General features: G+C 46.6%; 7 protein-coding genes across 7 annotated transcripts; 4 read left to right on the top strand and 3 right to left on the bottom strand.

Annotated features, from left to right (window-relative positions):
• Positions 1-162: 162 nt before the first annotated feature.
• On the top strand, positions 163-1,863 carry F4813DRAFT_47188 (uncharacterized protein). Its single transcript, XM_049248530.1, has 5 exons — positions 163-693; positions 764-836; positions 974-1,173; positions 1,243-1,419; positions 1,521-1,863. The coding sequence occupies exons 1-5, from the start codon at positions 539-541 to the stop codon at positions 1,696-1,698; spliced, it is 783 nt and encodes a 260-aa protein (XP_049100339.1). The 5' UTR covers positions 163-538; the 3' UTR covers positions 1,699-1,863.
• A 456-nt stretch (positions 1,864-2,319) lies between these two features.
• F4813DRAFT_356595 (integrin beta-1-binding protein) lies at positions 2,320-4,467 on the bottom strand. The gene is made up of 3 exons (XM_049243006.1): positions 4,018-4,467; positions 2,796-3,937; positions 2,320-2,703 (listed from the first exon to the last, which is right to left on the bottom strand). The coding sequence occupies exons 1-2, from the start codon at positions 4,121-4,123 to the stop codon at positions 3,054-3,056; spliced, it is 990 nt and encodes a 329-aa protein (XP_049100338.1). The 5' UTR covers positions 4,124-4,467; the 3' UTR covers positions 2,320-2,703; positions 2,796-3,053.
• A 143-nt stretch (positions 4,468-4,610) lies between these two features.
• Positions 4,611-5,230, top strand: F4813DRAFT_47167 (uncharacterized protein). The gene is made up of 2 exons (XM_049248529.1): positions 4,611-4,936; positions 5,015-5,230. The coding sequence occupies exons 1-2, from the start codon at positions 4,739-4,741 to the stop codon at positions 5,147-5,149; spliced, it is 333 nt and encodes a 110-aa protein (XP_049100337.1). The 5' UTR covers positions 4,611-4,738; the 3' UTR covers positions 5,150-5,230.
• Positions 4,611-6,819, bottom strand: F4813DRAFT_356592 (Phosphoenolpyruvate/pyruvate domain-containing protein). Its single transcript, XM_049243005.1, has 6 exons — positions 6,525-6,819; positions 6,167-6,427; positions 5,977-6,069; positions 5,896-5,921; positions 5,015-5,844; positions 4,611-4,936 (listed from the first exon to the last, which is right to left on the bottom strand). The coding sequence occupies exons 2-5, from the start codon at positions 6,321-6,323 to the stop codon at positions 5,311-5,313; spliced, it is 810 nt and encodes a 269-aa protein (XP_049100336.1). The 5' UTR covers positions 6,324-6,427; positions 6,525-6,819; the 3' UTR covers positions 4,611-4,936; positions 5,015-5,310.
• Positions 6,820-7,428: 609 nt separating this feature from the next.
• F4813DRAFT_356582 (uncharacterized protein) lies at positions 7,429-9,905 on the bottom strand. Its single transcript, XM_049243004.1, has 2 exons — positions 9,653-9,905; positions 7,429-9,537 (listed from the first exon to the last, which is right to left on the bottom strand). Exons 1-2 carry the CDS (start codon positions 9,719-9,721, stop codon positions 8,179-8,181), a joined length of 1,428 nt encoding a protein of 475 aa, XP_049100335.1. The 5' UTR covers positions 9,722-9,905; the 3' UTR covers positions 7,429-8,178.
• Positions 9,906-10,252: 347 nt separating this feature from the next.
• Positions 10,253-12,713, top strand: F4813DRAFT_46995 (alpha/beta-hydrolase). The gene has a single exon (XM_049248526.1). It carries the CDS (start codon positions 10,796-10,798, stop codon positions 12,560-12,562), a length of 1,767 nt encoding a protein of 588 aa, XP_049100334.1. The 5' UTR covers positions 10,253-10,795; the 3' UTR covers positions 12,563-12,713.
• On the top strand, positions 12,714-14,038 carry F4813DRAFT_46996 (putative hyoscyamine 6-dioxygenase). The gene is made up of 2 exons (XM_049248527.1): positions 12,714-13,241; positions 13,293-14,038. Exons 1-2 carry the CDS (start codon positions 12,864-12,866, stop codon positions 13,998-14,000), a joined length of 1,086 nt encoding a protein of 361 aa, XP_049100333.1. The 5' UTR covers positions 12,714-12,863; the 3' UTR covers positions 14,001-14,038.
• Positions 14,039-14,061: the final 23 nt, after the last annotated feature.

Below are 14,061 nucleotides of genomic sequence, written 5' to 3'. Positions count from 1 at the left end.
TCCATGTACAGCGATACGAGCCGGGGGCGGTGTGAATAAGAAAGCATGGCAACCCTATTGTTGTTATTAGGTTTGCTTGAATTGCCTACTAAATTTTATCTACTAATTGCACAGCCTCCTAATCATGTACATCACTACTCCCATATCGGCCTGAAGGAACAGATAAGCTATCCGTTTCTACAGCCTAAATATTAGGGACTAATATGCGCGGCCGCTCTTTCGGCGTATAGACAGGGACTGCGCGATTCATCATAGCTAGGCAGCGCATCATAGGACGCTTCGACAATACTTGGCGTTCACCTATACTTTGCCTCTAGTTTTGAGACTTCACTTCTTTGCTCGATTATCTGAGGCATTTATACCCTCTCTTCCTTCGTAGTCACTGAAGGTGTTGGAATAATCTCTCTCATCTAGACCTAAACCACTTATATATATCTTGACAGCAAAAAAGTATCTTCCGTTTGCCGTCATTGATTCCTATTATTTATTTACTATTTACACGCCACGTAGCCCGTCTACCGTTTGTCCCTAGACCAAGATGGGCGGGCAATTTTCACCTGTCGACCCTTTGAGATGCCCTCACTACGCCCAATTTGCGTCCGGTCTTGATAGAATCCATTTCGACGGCATCTACTGGACGCTCTTTTTTCTGGTCATCTTTATACTATTTGCTTCGTCATGGGTTTATCAATCGTACGTGATGCAGTCTTCGAGCTCCGAGATGTTGAAGTGTAACTAACTAATGTTGATGCTGGATATATAGGACGATGATGTATCGAGAAAAACACGGGTTCTGCGAAGATGAGTTTCGGCGGAGAGTTAAAATCGGCCTTGCTGTATGAACCGCTGAAACACCCTTCCAGTCTAGGTACCTTGGAAGTCAATACTTCCAACTCAAGCCAGTTAAGGGTGTCTTCTCTTAAGATATGCCCAAGCCTCTTAGAGAGATAGTTATTAACTCTTATTACCGCAGTGGTGTACGCTATTATTCTTAATCGCAGCCGTCTTGCTAGTGATCGAAGTGTACGCGCTTCTAGCACTGCAATTCTGCGACGGCGAAGACCTCATGGCTCTATACTGGTCTACATGGACGACGCTACAACTGGGTTCCGAGATTGCCATTCTCGGTGTTGTACTGTCGTTGTGGCATCATCTTAGCAACGTCCAGCTTCCGTAAGAACCCCAGACACGTTTCCCTAGCCTCTCGTTTCGTAGTGGTTTCTAAATAATTCTTTACTCTAGGCTTTGGGCTCTCGCGTTAGGCACTCCTGTTCTAGTCGTCGCAGGAATCGGACATGCTATTCAAGCTGCGTGCCGAATGTTCTACAATCGCGTGCGGGCCCGCAGACGGGCCCGAAGGGACACCATTGATGCCGAGGCGGGCGAGAAACGGGAAGACAGCGACTCTATTTGTGCAAGGTAAGTACATACGTAAATCTCGTGTACCGAATACCTAAAATCCACCATGCGGGCCTCCTTTTATCACAGACTCCGATATCTAACCGTCTCTTTTTCGCTAGCACTAAACCAGCGCACGAGCACAACAGCATCCGGGGAAATGAAATATGCATGTACTTCGAGATGGACGTGGGCGACGACGAACGCGTAAGGAAGTGGCCGTGCTTTGTCGGACTGTCAAATGGCAAGTCGATTATCCGCCTCTCTACGCACTCGGGGAATTTCTCGAATTCACCTTGACATTACTTCTAAGCCGGAGCACATCATCATTGCTTCTTTACGTAGTAGAAGCGCTTAGCTCGCTTTTAGTTATTACTACTTTAAGGCTCAGTACGACGGGAGCATGGTGGCTGTAGGTCAATGGGATCTTTAGGTTCTACCGATCCATAGCTTCAATGCGGATATCTACTTGATAGTAGACGATACTTGTCGCTTCATAGCATGTCGACGTATAAGTAGGAAGACGGGAATATGGGAAGACGAGAAGATGACGACGGGAAGATGCATATACGGACTATCCCGTAAAGATCGTCTCCTAAAGTTGAACCTACCTAGGGAATGATGGAAGTTTATTTGTATGCTAGCTGGCTAGCCATCTTGGCGACCGAAACATGCAGATTCATGACTCGAATACGATAATTATGATTCACGTAAATAACTCGATGCATTTGGATTCTAAGTGTATATTGCGTTTGACTATATTGCGTTGACTCATGAATATTCACAGCTACCTGGATTATGGACTACCTAGCTTTTGTTTAACCTACATGGTCGACTCGTGGTTCATAACCCAGAGGAATTAGCAAAGTGTCGACTGGCCGATCTCTGAGGGACCCAAATAGGGGGGTCCTTAGCAACGTATTCCAACGTCATCCTATTCTATTAATACTGTATTAGCTAACTAAATACTTAGTAAACCAAGAGTCGGATAGTGGCCCGTACGCTAAATTTAGGTGGCTTACCACTATATCTATAGCAATATCAGCCACTATGGCTTAAGTAATACCGTGCGGTCCCTTTTTTACTCATACGTGGCTTGCCAAGACCACATGTGAAAGACTTTTAGCCCGGATCTTCATAGCCTTCCAATAAACGAAGACGAGAGTAAATACTTCTTTAACCCAACCTAGTGGCCTGCTTTATGCAGCGACGAACTTTCAGTCTGAAGAAACTTTCCGAGAAGTCTCGAGCCGAAAGCTTCGCTTAGTGTTTACGCGTCATATTGAGAAAGTGGAACAGGTGAGCCTATTAAGATGGAATTAGATGGAATTCACTGTTAAAACTTGTCTTTTTGATATTAAGAGTATGATATGATTGATGATTCAACGTCTTCGTACCGTCTACTATGGGATTGGGAATACCGGGTTCCCGGGTCGACAAGGGAGGGTGGGAGGCCAGAGGGACTATGATCTGCGCAGGGATTAGCCTGACCCAACACTTGCAAATGTGCCGATCGAGTAGACTTTTTTTCCTCAAAAATTGCTCATTACTATGCTGATGGTCATAGATGCTTATCATCAAGATAACCAGAATTCCAGGTAGCGAAGTACTCTGTTAGGTACTCTGTTAGGACGGCATGATGGTAAGATGACAGGCTACACTCGTCCCGCCCGTCCAACCTGCAAGATCTCGCCGGTCAGCCGCTCGTCGCTCCGCAGGACCGGCCAGCTCGCGCCATCCGCCTTGCACAAGCTAACCTCGAGCTTCGTACCGAGAATCTTGTGCGTCGACTTTTCCGGGTCGATGCGCGCGAACAATGGAACGCTGGTCTTATAGCGCTTAGGTTGCGCGTCACTTGTTGGTAGGTCAAGTACAATTGTTTGGGACTCGAAATTTACCGACGCTTTATCCTTGTCAATCTTCTTGAGGAAGAAAGATGCTATCACGGTCGAAGGTGTCTGGTAGAAGTCATGCCGCACCGTCTCAAGCAGCTCCTCGCCATTCGCGGTCACGGAAGAATTGGCCGCGCCGGACTTGTTCTTCTGTTGTCCAGAACCGATGAATAAGTGTCTGGGCGAGGTTTTACATCCCTCAATCTTCATGAACTGATCGAACTCCAGCACCCGTCTCTTGCAACAGCTGTAGCCCTTACTGCCTTCGTGGAATATGGGGGCGCCGGGATGGTGGACACATTTCTCATCATCAGATCTGCCTTGACTCTTCTTGTAAGCTGCATTGCAGCCTTTCCGGCGGCATACCTTGCCATCGGGGATCTCGAGAGATGGTTCGTCATCTTCGGACTCGGGAGGCGGCGGGGGCGCAGTAGGAGCAGGCTGAGGATTGAGAGGGGCACGCGTAGGTACTGCTGATACAGCCTCGGTGAGTTTTGAAGCTAAGGACGAATTCGCGTCGGTATTCTCGGGAGTCTTCTTCTCGATCTCCGGGGGAAGATCAGTTGTGCTATGCTTTCCTTCTGTGCAAGGCGGGATCTCGAGGAATTCGTCAAAGGTTAGGACTCTTGGTTTGCAACACTTCCAGCCTAAACATTGTGAACATAGGCTTGCGTTAGCGAATCTCTTGTCGCCTATGGTTAAGTCGGCTATATAATAGGTTGCCCACCTTTCTGACCCTCGTGAAAGATTGGGGGACCCGGATGGTAAACACAGGTCTCATCCGGATCGGTGTAAACCTTGCCACAACCTTTGTGGACACACTTCTGAGCCATTGTTGGTTGTATGTATGATCTTAAAGAAGGATTGGTTGTCAGTTGACTCTTAATTTTACTGGATCAAGTAGAGTTGGTATGTATTTTCCTATGGAGAGTTTGCTAAGAAGGTGTATTTGTTGGATTTATTTTATTTGTTGTTAAAAAAGATCTTGTACATAGATGAAGCTGATGGAAGCTACGAGAGCCTCGAAGCAGGTACTCACCGCCTTCTGTTTGTGGGAGCTCTGCACTAAGCCAAGTCCACATAGCACCTTTTTAGGTAACTTCAGAGCCTATGACGTACATTTTTTATAGTACGTACATGCCTCTAGAAGCATTTATACATACGGAAAGTACCTACATATCCTTCACACAGGCAGAATTCGTGAACCCCGCTTAGTGGGGTAAAGCTATCTAACCTTCAATAAACTCAAGAATGTATAATAGGATAACTACCTATGCAGATATCCATATAACAGTATTCTCTCTGTTACCTTAGGTAATATTCTATATCCTAGCACCTATTGGGGTGGCTTAACATGAGATTAAATATGTTAATCGTACCATCTATTTTCTTCTTCTTAAATAACCCAAATCTCATCCAATCTAAACTGCTTTACTTTGGACTTCAAAATGCGCGCTACGTGCAGATTGCTTCAGACCTGTAGGATCACGCTGTTCACGCGTGAAAACTGTGGACTCTGTACCAAAGCCAGATCAGTTCTGTCCGATGTTTGGGATTCCCGGCCATTTCAGTTCAGCGAGATTGATATCATCAAGTCAGATGTTAAGCCTAGCTGGCGAGATCTCTATGAATTTGATGTCCCTGTAGTATGTATAATTATAATACTCATATCTCAAACCATCAGCAATGAATCAATATAACTGGACTAATAAACCTCTTGCTAGATTCACATCAGCAAGTCTTCGGCCCCAGAGGAGCATCCGCAGTCCGCCTCAAAAGCAGTCAAACTCATGCACCGGTTCACTGCTGACCAAGTCAAAGACAAAATGGATCTCGTCGAGAAAGCACAAAGCAGCTAAGCTCAGGATGGGATAAAGGCATAGACACCTAAGTGATATTGCTCATGTACAAACTTCGTTATAAGGACTTATAGCTCTGGGTATATCGGTTCATGATCCTACTCATATTAAGGACAAGAAATTCCACCGCCCTTTTTTGTCTGTACGGCAATGAGATATCCCTAGTATCTTCCACCGGGTTTTGGTGCCTGCTGCCCTCGAGCAGTGCTTAACGACACGCCCAGCGATGCCTGCAACAGTGTCGCGTCAAGTGCGACGCTAATCATATGGAATCCTTTATCGGCATACTGCTTAGCCTGTTCTCCGCCCGTGGCGAAGAAACCGCACTTCTTCCCTGCCTTATTAGTTGCCTCTAGGATCCGGTCAATTGCCTGCTCTAACTCAGGTTTGATGACGCCGTTCAGTATAGGATGACCAATATTATTCCCTAGGTCAAAAGGACCCACGAAGAGAACGTCAATTCCTGGGACGGCGGCTATCTCTTCGACGGCATCAAGTGCCTCTTGCGTCTCTATTTGGACCATCGTCAGGAGCGATTCGTTAGCTTGCTGTAGATACTCCGTCATGGTTGGCACCGGGTTGAATCGTTCCATAGAGAATGGCGACCCGAGCCCACGCTGGCCTTGGGGCGGAAACTTGGCTGCGCTGACGATTCTTTTGGCTTCATCAGCGGACCGGAGAAGAGGGACCAGAATCTGTTCTGTTAATGTTATTCTAACACCCGTTACTGCTTGCTAGTTACTTACGCCATGTGCCCCTGCATCTAAGGCTCCTTAACTAGGTGTTAGTTACATTGTGGTATCGCCAGGTTCAATCAATTGGCTTACGTTTGATCATCCAGCCTTGCATATCTGGAATCCTCACGAGAGGGCTAACTCCACAGCTAGCGATAGCTGGGACGGCCTCGTGCATTGCGGCGTCTTTACGAAACAAGTATCAGCTCTATCTTTAGGAACGTCAAAGCATATATTTGTGTTTAATCAGCGCCTCCTTTCCGGAGTGGGTTAGGCCTCATACCATCCATGTTTCCATGCTCGCAGTCAACCATCACCCAGTCGAAACCGGTGCGTGCCAGTATTCTCGAAACATTCTGGCCAGGCAGAGTCTGCCAAGCCCCTATGCTAGGGCCTTCATTCTTGATAAATATGTTCTTCAGCACACACCCTTGCAGCATTTTGGAGTATAGTCTCGTGTGTAATATGATATTCGCACGAAAAGGGAGGGGATATCGCCTTGGACTCGACAATATGATTCGACTAGATGGAGTAGCAACTCGAGCTATCAATGGCATTAATCTTGGTGTACGAAGTACCGGTTGAGCAGATCGACCAGGTCAGCTATTTTGTCGGAACGGGGTAAGATAAAAGATACCAACTTATGTATAGAAAACTTCCATCTCAAAACTCAATACGATCCTTCTGCAACCTTGACATGCCCCATTTATGAGGAGAAGCCTATTACCGGCCCCTCCCGATTATACGGCAAGCTACCTACCGAGAGCGGGGTAGTTAAGAATAAGGTCCAGAAACTCTTAGACCATGCACTACGATGATCCATTATACAAGATAGGAAGATGATAACTGAATTCACGACCTTTTTTCTCGATCACTTCTTATTTTCAAGTTATCTGACTTGGCTTAATTGTGGCTTATAGATATATGCATGGTTACATCACTCACGTTGAGGCTCCAGATACATTAGGTAGGTACCTATGTTTAAATGTACCTTTTAGATGTATACCTAAATACCTACCTAGGTATATGTTAAGAATCGAATCCTTTCTAATATGTAGCATCTTATAGTGTGAGTATATGTACTACAGCATCTCTTCCTTAACCTCTAAAACCTGAAGACTGTGATCTAAAGTTACCAACTACATCTATACCACAGCATACTAGATGTTATGCTTAGTAAATACCAGGTTGTATCGTATAATGCATAATATAGTAACACCGCACACAGTTTAAATAGCGCCCATTGGATAACCTGACTCCGGCTGTGCCGCAACTGATCCCCGAATCCCGACTTCGTCTTTTAAAGTATCCGAGGTGTGGCCCGGGGTCCGGGTCGGAATCCTAATTAATCCGCCTCGGATATCGGAACGCTACCGAATACCTTAGGTACCTAAGGTAAGTGCTAGTTTAACTGAATAATTACCACCTCATAACTACTAGGTTAAGGTATATTATATTTAATATGCTATTTCGGCGCATTTTTCAACGTGGGCAATATTGTTGATATGTCACTAAGTTACACCTTTATCGTTATAAATAAGAGTCTCCAGGGAAATTAAGGCTATTACATGTATTACATAGGTGTCTAGTAGATAACATATACTTCGCAGACATGGGAAGTTGATCTATTCATAGTGGTGCTTTTAGTCCCTCCTTAATACAGGTTTACTTACATCGTAGTCAGCTTAAAACTGCACGTATTGTACAATACATTAGGTAGTTAGCTAGCGAGCCTCATAGCCTTTCCCATCTTAACCCATCTGCCACATACCGGCAGACAACTATGTCGAAGTGTATGTATATGCTGTTGCCCCTCATATCTTCTACCAATACGCTCTACAGCAAAGCCAATAGCTTCGTGTAATAAATGTGGCGGGTCGGCGCTACGTCGCTTTAGCAACTTCTGTCCTTAGCTGTTCGAACCCTGATAAAACCATCCCCACAGAGACAAGTCATGGTATCGGATACCGCATCCTAGGGGACGAAAAACCCAGTATTACATATTTTCACCCAACATGCGATGAATCGTTCGATGCTATTGTACATCAGCCTCATGGAAACTCCTAACGTCATAGCGTTTAGTTGTGTAGCCATGTGATGTACACCTAAGGCGTCCAGAGAAGCAAATTGCATTCTACTCGACTGGATCATACTCCGGAGGGTGATATCTTGGCTAAGCCATCCGATCTCAGATCAACGACGTTTGATACGAACGGGTGCAGTTACTGAAGTTTCAATGTAACGCGTGCGTATCATCTCGGAGTGACATCTGCCGGCTGAATTCTTGGGATCAAGCTAAAACGGTCTGGAGGGCGAGTGCATCAAGGGTATATCGCTTGCCATCGTTCGGGGCATATTCTGCATAGCAGAAAACATTTGACTCACGAGCTCAATATGACTGACGTAGCCTCCATTTGGGTCGTTTTGGTCCAAGAGTACCGGCTCAGTGCAAGATTCCGCGCCCCATACGTCTGATGGTATGAAATCACCCTCGTATAACGCAACCCGTACGGGCCATTGCAGACGAGGCCACCATTCTTCATCGTCTGGATCGAATAGGGAAACAATGCCCATGACTTCGCGACGCGCTAAGCCCTTCAACCACCAAACACTATCGAGAGACTTTAGTAAACCAAAATAACTAGCAAGAATTGCAAGAGCACGCGGGCGTCGGAACTCGAGCAATTCTACAAAACGGCGCGAAACGGTCGCGAGAAACACAAGAGGGGCACCGGTATGGGGTATTTTATGAGCCCAGTCAAGCACAGCGACAGCGTGCTGGTAGGCCTGGCGCGTAAGCTCCTGGGTTCTGGGATTATCTAAATTGGCAACCTCGGTTTCCATTCCGGCTAGTAGATGCCCGAAGAAATTCGCGTTTTGTCCCGACAGATCAAGATTAAGCGCGGGTTGAGACTCGATTATCGGAATCACGATCCCGCTATGGCGCAACCATTGCCAGCTAGAAGCCACAACAGCCTTGATTCCCTGAAACGAGTGAAACCACGAAAGCGGCAAGGAATATCCATCAGACCGGTCCTTGAAGTCGCTACCATCGTCCCTGGTGAAGATACGGGACGCCGTCGACTGGAACGCGATGAGGGCAGCGGTAAGGAATAACGCTTCAGCATTTGACTCCGTTATGCCCTTTCCTAGCCTCGCACTATATTCCGAAAGGGTTGACGCCATATATGAATGACTGGCGCGTACAAGTTCTTGATCCTGTGGAGCGCGTGACCGTAGATGGAGAGCGGAAACGGCAAGCAAAGCATCGGCTAGGAATTCTGCACCGGTAAAGGCAAGGTTTGGGACAGTATCCCGCCATATTTTCTCGCTCACCGGTGAGGATATGGCCAGAGTCTGGCAAGTAATGGTAGTGTAGTGATGTAATAGTTTTAACTCCATCATGCGATTACTTTTGTTCGAGTTCGTCAAGGGAAGAGGCTCTGGATGTCGATATAGGGGAAGAGGCGTGCTCGACTCTACGGAGGGTGTCGGTGGAAAAGTAGTCGTCGAGGGACTATCGCAGTTGCTTGTGGATGTCGTCGGACGGGGGGTTTCGACTGGACTAAGGGTGTCGACGATGCCGGGATGCTCAAAGTCGCAAGCAACACCATGTTTGGTACAATTTCCACATCTAGGATGGACTTCGTCGCACTGCGAACGCATCAGTTTGCGCCGCTCCCTTTTTATTTTTATTTTGGTTCCTTTCCTTTCCTTCCTTGTTTACACCTTTTCAGGCGCAATTAGATCCGGACCACACCACACATACCTTTATTTTTCGAGCTTTACATCTTCGGCATCCGGCACGAGACTTTTTATGTGATCTTCTTGGAGGCATTATTTCGTCGTATCATAATATCGTAACCGCTGACAAATGATATATCTTTTTACGTCGATAAGGGCATATAAACGAAGCCATCGAAAAGGATGTCGAAAAAGTCCAAACCAAGTGCTTGGGCTTCTCGGAATGCCGAACCGAAGGGCAGTACGTAGTAGTGTCCAGAGAGTCGGTGCAATTGAAGGAGACTGGACGGGATTAGATTCATTGCAGAAAGTGGGGGTAATTTGACATTTCACATGTGCTAAGCCACTGTTAAAGACGCGGCAGATCCGGGGGAGCAGCCGTCTAGCCAATCATGTCTATTCAGATGACTTAGCGTGGCAGATTACATGTAATCCGTGTACTTAGGTCACTTAGCGTGTGTCTCCATAAGTGATGTACAATACATGCATAGGTTATTAGGTTAGGTACCTATATAATGCAACTGTGCTATGTAGGTACGGGCATTAGGTAGGTACATACGGCGTATAAGTTTGGGGTAAACTACCTAAAACCTGATATCTATCACTCAATTGATTTCCTTACGTACCTATGTACATAATAAAGAGTGAATTTTCTAATTAATTTATTACATAATAAGTCTACTTCGTATTTGTTGTATTAACTATAGGTACCCAATATCTAAACTGCGCCCTAGCCACATACATAGGTCTCCAACTTATCCACATATGTCATGTGTGTACCTGTTACATATGTATGTACCGCTCGGATGGTGGTACGTGCATGAGCCGTAAGCATTCGGTATCCGAACGTCCCCGAGCTCCCGAAAAGCTTCAACGTCTACCTGTCTAACGTAATCCGTACACCACGTCCTTAGAACCAGAACAACGACCATTCCCTATTACATCTATTACATCATCTAGGTATCCAATGTTAGAAATTAGATAATTACACCCAAAAAGAATTACACTACGGCATCCCTTGAGACCGCACTGGGCCTATCGACAGGGTTTCTCACGTAAGCCTCATAACCCTCAGGGGTTTTCGTGTGTCTACGTCGATGCGTGCCTAGACTCGAAAGGCCTCCTAGAACTATTCCGGAAGTTTCCTTCAGCCTCTAACTCCAATAACATGGCGATACACGTGAAAAGGTTAGGTTGGCTCGCAATTTTTGTTGTTATTTGTTTTACGCTCTTCTGGGGTCGAACGTTTTATACAACTACGAGCCTCTCCGATCAATTGTGCTCAGTCCTAAGGACGTGCAAGGCGGATACTTCAGAGTCCTTCTCAGTCGAAGATACACCTATTACGCTTGAGGGCTATGGAAGTTTCACTGGAAGGCCGGTAAAAACCACGCTGAGCGGTGCTGCATTCTCACACCCAGTTGATGCTTGGCTCGGTATTGATTATGCAACCCAACCTGTGGGCGAAGGCCGCTTTAAACCCATCGACTGGCCAGCTCCGTTTGACGGCGTGAAAGTAGCCACGAAATACGGGAAAGGGTGTATTCAGGATCCCAGATACGTGAGCCTAGAAGCTCAGGGGGAGGCTTGTCTCAATTTCAATGTGTACCGGACGCAGGGTGTTCCACTAAGTAAAAAACTTCCTGTTTTCGTCTACATTCATGGAGGCAGTTTCAACTTCGGCAGTAGTAAGAGTCTAGATGGGGCCGCATTCGTCGCATCATCCAAGGCGCCAATAGTCGTGGTGAGTTTTCACTACCGCCTCAACTCGCTTGGCTTCTTGCCCTCGGAGATGTTCAGTAAAGAGGGCCTCCTCAACCTTGGTTTGCGAGATCAGTACTTCTTTTTGAAACATTTCATGCAAAAACATATCAGCTCCTTCGGCGGCAACCCGGAAGACATCACCCTTGGTGGTCGTTCTGCGGGCGCTCATTCCGTGGGGATTCACCATTTTCACAACTATGGCGAGGATGCTGGGAAACCGTATTTTGCTAGAGTTATCCTTCAATCCGGGTCCGTCACCGCGCGATCATTTCCAAATGCTAGCTACCCTCTCTACGTCCGTCAATTTGAGGAGTTTATGACACACCTCCATTGTCCTACCAATGACAATGCAGCAGCTCTAGCCTGTTTACGTTCTGCCAAACTAGCTGATATCAGGAAAATTAGCATAAAATTATACGACGATTCTCAGTACAATAATACATGGCCATTCCAACCAACACAAGGAGGTCCAATGCTAGAAAAGTTTGGTTCGCAGTCCGGTCTTGACGGTACTTTCTTTCACGTACCGACACTTACGACTAGTGTCACGGACGAGGGAAGATTCACTGTACCAGGTGATATGCAAACAAACGACGAGTTTTTAAATTATATGCATACCACTGCCCCTCTTCTAACTACCGACGAGCTTCAGTTGCTGGTAAGTCTGTACCCAGATCCTGTGACAGATGCTGCGTCTCCCTTCAAAGGTTCCCCCAGAGGGTTACAATACGCTCGTTTATCTGCAGCTTGGAGTGATTATGGATATATCTGCCCGGGACAGGAGACCGCATATAGGGTATCCACCGCCGGCGTACCCACTTGGAAAGCTCGTTTCAACACCAACAACAGCTTCCCAGTTTGGCGCGGGATCCCACACGCGGCCGACGGGAGGTACACTTGGCCTGAACCCAACGTGCAGCACCCAGAAATCGGTCATGTGCACCATGGCTACCTATCCAGCTTCGTCGCAACTGGTGATCCAAATACGCATAGGTACCCAGGTTCTCCTGAGTGGCCCAAGTATGAGCCTGAGGGATATGGACTCGATTCCAAACCAGCACTCCAGCTTGTTATACAGCCCCAAGATACTAAAGCCGAGCCGGACGATATCCGACGCGAAGCCTGCCTATTTTGGAGAGATCCTAAGAGAGCGTCCCGACTGAACAAGTGATTCGATACACGTTCTTTCAATTATTGTATTAATACATGGCATTTCCTACCTGCAAAGCTCTATGTAGTTTGTTGTCTACATATACGCTATGAACTGTTGGCCTGCTCTGGCACGTGATCTGAAGCTGCGGAGAAGTGAAATGGCTTGGAAACGTCACGGTATATGGTTAAAATGGCGTGATTTACACTTGTACCGCATTGGTACCTATCCTTTCAACGGAAATTTCTTGAGCCAAGTTTGTTTTATTGGGTTTAAAATCCTATAGTAGGTCGTTTATATTCCATGACATCAATTACAGATAATGGCTACAGCATTTAGCGAGATCCCAATAATAGATCTTTCGCGAGCAGATGACAAATCAACTAAACCTGGCTTGCTAGATAGTCTTCGCTATGCTCTTACAGAAGTTGGCTTTTTATATGTATCAAATCACGGTGTCCCAGAAGTCGCTGTTGACGGGTTGGTGAATGTATTACCTACACTCTTCGAGCTGGATAAAGATGCCAAGAATTCTGTTGCATTAGAGAATTCGCCGCATTTCCTTGGATATGGCGGTGTTGGTAGTGAGAATACAGGTGGTAAAGAAGATCAGAGGGAACAGTTTGAATTTGCTACGGAGCTTACAGCAACATGGCACTCCGGCCTCCCATTGTACGAACGTCTGCGAGGCCCTAACCAGGTCTGTCTACAGCCCAAGGTCTATAACGGCATATGATACTGATTTTCGCAGTGGCCAAAAGGGCATCCGGAACTTCGGTCTGTGGTAGAATCATATATACGAGAGCTCACTACCTTGGGAGAACGGTTTTTAGATCTTGTTGCTCAGGCCCTTTCGCTTCCGTCTGGAACCTTCCAACCATTTCTATCAGATCAGCATCGTTTAAAGTTAGTGCACTATCCTGCACTGCAAGACGGCGACCCTGCAAGTTCTCGGCAAGGTGTTGGCCCTCACAAGGATTCTTCGGGTTGGTGGACATTCTTGCTTCAAGCATCGCCTCCTGAAGTCAAGGGATTGCAAGTCCTGAACAAAGCGGGAGACTGGGTCGATGTCCCTGTAGTACCTGGAACTTTCGTCGTCAATATCGGCCAAGCTTTTGAGGTGGTGACCAATGGGATATGCAAAGCCACAACGCACCGAGTTCTCTCAGGCCCGCACGAAAGGTATAGCGTACCGTTTTTTCAGGGTGTTCGTCGAAACCTCACAAAGGCAGAGGCGATTGGGTCTCTTAAATCGCATTTCAGCACCCTTAGTATCGGCAGGGAATCTGAGGAGGGGCATGCGATCGACTCTGCTTTCCTGAAGGGCCAATACGATACTTGGGGAGAGTCTCAGCTACGGACGAAGGTGCGCAGCCATCGCGAGAACGGCAAGAAGTTCTACTCCGAAGTGTACGATCAGTACATCAACGACGATGCACTATTGGTCAACGGGGAATAGCTGAGCGTTCACTGCCGTAACAAGACGACGTGAATTCGTTTTGGGTTGGTTAGCTATATTT

The sequence above is a fragment of the Daldinia decipiens genome, assembly GCF_022478715.1.
Source record: "Daldinia decipiens strain CBS 113046 unplaced genomic scaffold F4813scaffold_13, whole genome shotgun sequence".
NCBI classification, from domain to species: Eukaryota; Fungi; Ascomycota; class Sordariomycetes; order Xylariales; family Hypoxylaceae; genus Daldinia; species Daldinia decipiens.
This window is presented reverse-complemented; position numbering and strand designations above follow the sequence as displayed.

What these genes read in the sequence shown, in the direction of transcription:
- F4813DRAFT_47188 (XM_049248530.1), top strand. Translation starts at nt 539, where the DNA reads ATGGGCGGGCAATTTTCACCTGTCGACCCTTTGAGATGCCCTCACTAC. An exon ending in TCGTCATGGGTTTATCAATC is followed by an intron (nt 694 to 763) that starts GTACGTGATGCA and finishes CTGGATATATAG; the next exon opens with GACGATGATGTATCGAGAAA. An exon ending in GAGTTAAAATCGGCCTTGCT is followed by an intron (nt 837 to 973) that starts GTATGAACCGCT and finishes TTATTACCGCAG; the next exon opens with TGGTGTACGCTATTATTCTT.
- F4813DRAFT_356595 (XM_049243006.1), bottom strand. Translation starts at nt 4,123, where the DNA reads ATGGCTCAGAAGTGTGTCCACAAAGGTTGTGGCAAGGTTTACACCGAT. An exon ending in CTTTCACGAGGGTCAGAAAG is followed by an intron (nt 3,938 to 4,017) that starts GTGGGCAACCTA and finishes CACAATGTTTAG; the next exon opens with GCTGGAAGTGTTGCAAACCA.
- F4813DRAFT_47167 (XM_049248529.1), top strand. Translation starts at nt 4,739, where the DNA reads ATGCGCGCTACGTGCAGATTGCTTCAGACCTGTAGGATCACGCTGTTC. An exon ending in ATGAATTTGATGTCCCTGTA is followed by an intron (nt 4,937 to 5,014) that starts GTATGTATAATT and finishes ACCTCTTGCTAG; the next exon opens with ATTCACATCAGCAAGTCTTC.
- F4813DRAFT_356592 (XM_049243005.1), bottom strand. Translation starts at nt 6,323, where the DNA reads ATGCTGCAAGGGTGTGTGCTGAAGAACATATTTATCAAGAATGAAGGC. An exon ending in CGAGCATGGAAACATGGATG is followed by an intron (nt 6,070 to 6,166) that starts GTATGAGGCCTA and finishes TGTTTCGTAAAG; the next exon opens with ACGCCGCAATGCACGAGGCC. An exon ending in GCAAGGCTGGATGATCAAAC is followed by an intron (nt 5,922 to 5,976) that starts GTAAGCCAATTG and finishes CACCTAGTTAAG; the next exon opens with GAGCCTTAGATGCAGGGGCA.
- F4813DRAFT_356582 (XM_049243004.1), bottom strand. Translation starts at nt 9,721, where the DNA reads ATGCCTCCAAGAAGATCACATAAAAAGTCTCGTGCCGGATGCCGAAGA. An exon ending in GTAAAGCTCGAAAAATAAAG is followed by an intron (nt 9,538 to 9,652) that starts GTATGTGTGGTG and finishes ATGCGTTCGCAG; the next exon opens with TGCGACGAAGTCCATCCTAG.
- F4813DRAFT_46995 (XM_049248526.1), top strand. Translation starts at nt 10,796, where the DNA reads ATGGCGATACACGTGAAAAGGTTAGGTTGGCTCGCAATTTTTGTTGTT.
- F4813DRAFT_46996 (XM_049248527.1), top strand. Translation starts at nt 12,864, where the DNA reads ATGGCTACAGCATTTAGCGAGATCCCAATAATAGATCTTTCGCGAGCA. An exon ending in GTCTGCGAGGCCCTAACCAG is followed by an intron (nt 13,242 to 13,292) that starts GTCTGTCTACAG and finishes TGATTTTCGCAG; the next exon opens with TGGCCAAAAGGGCATCCGGA.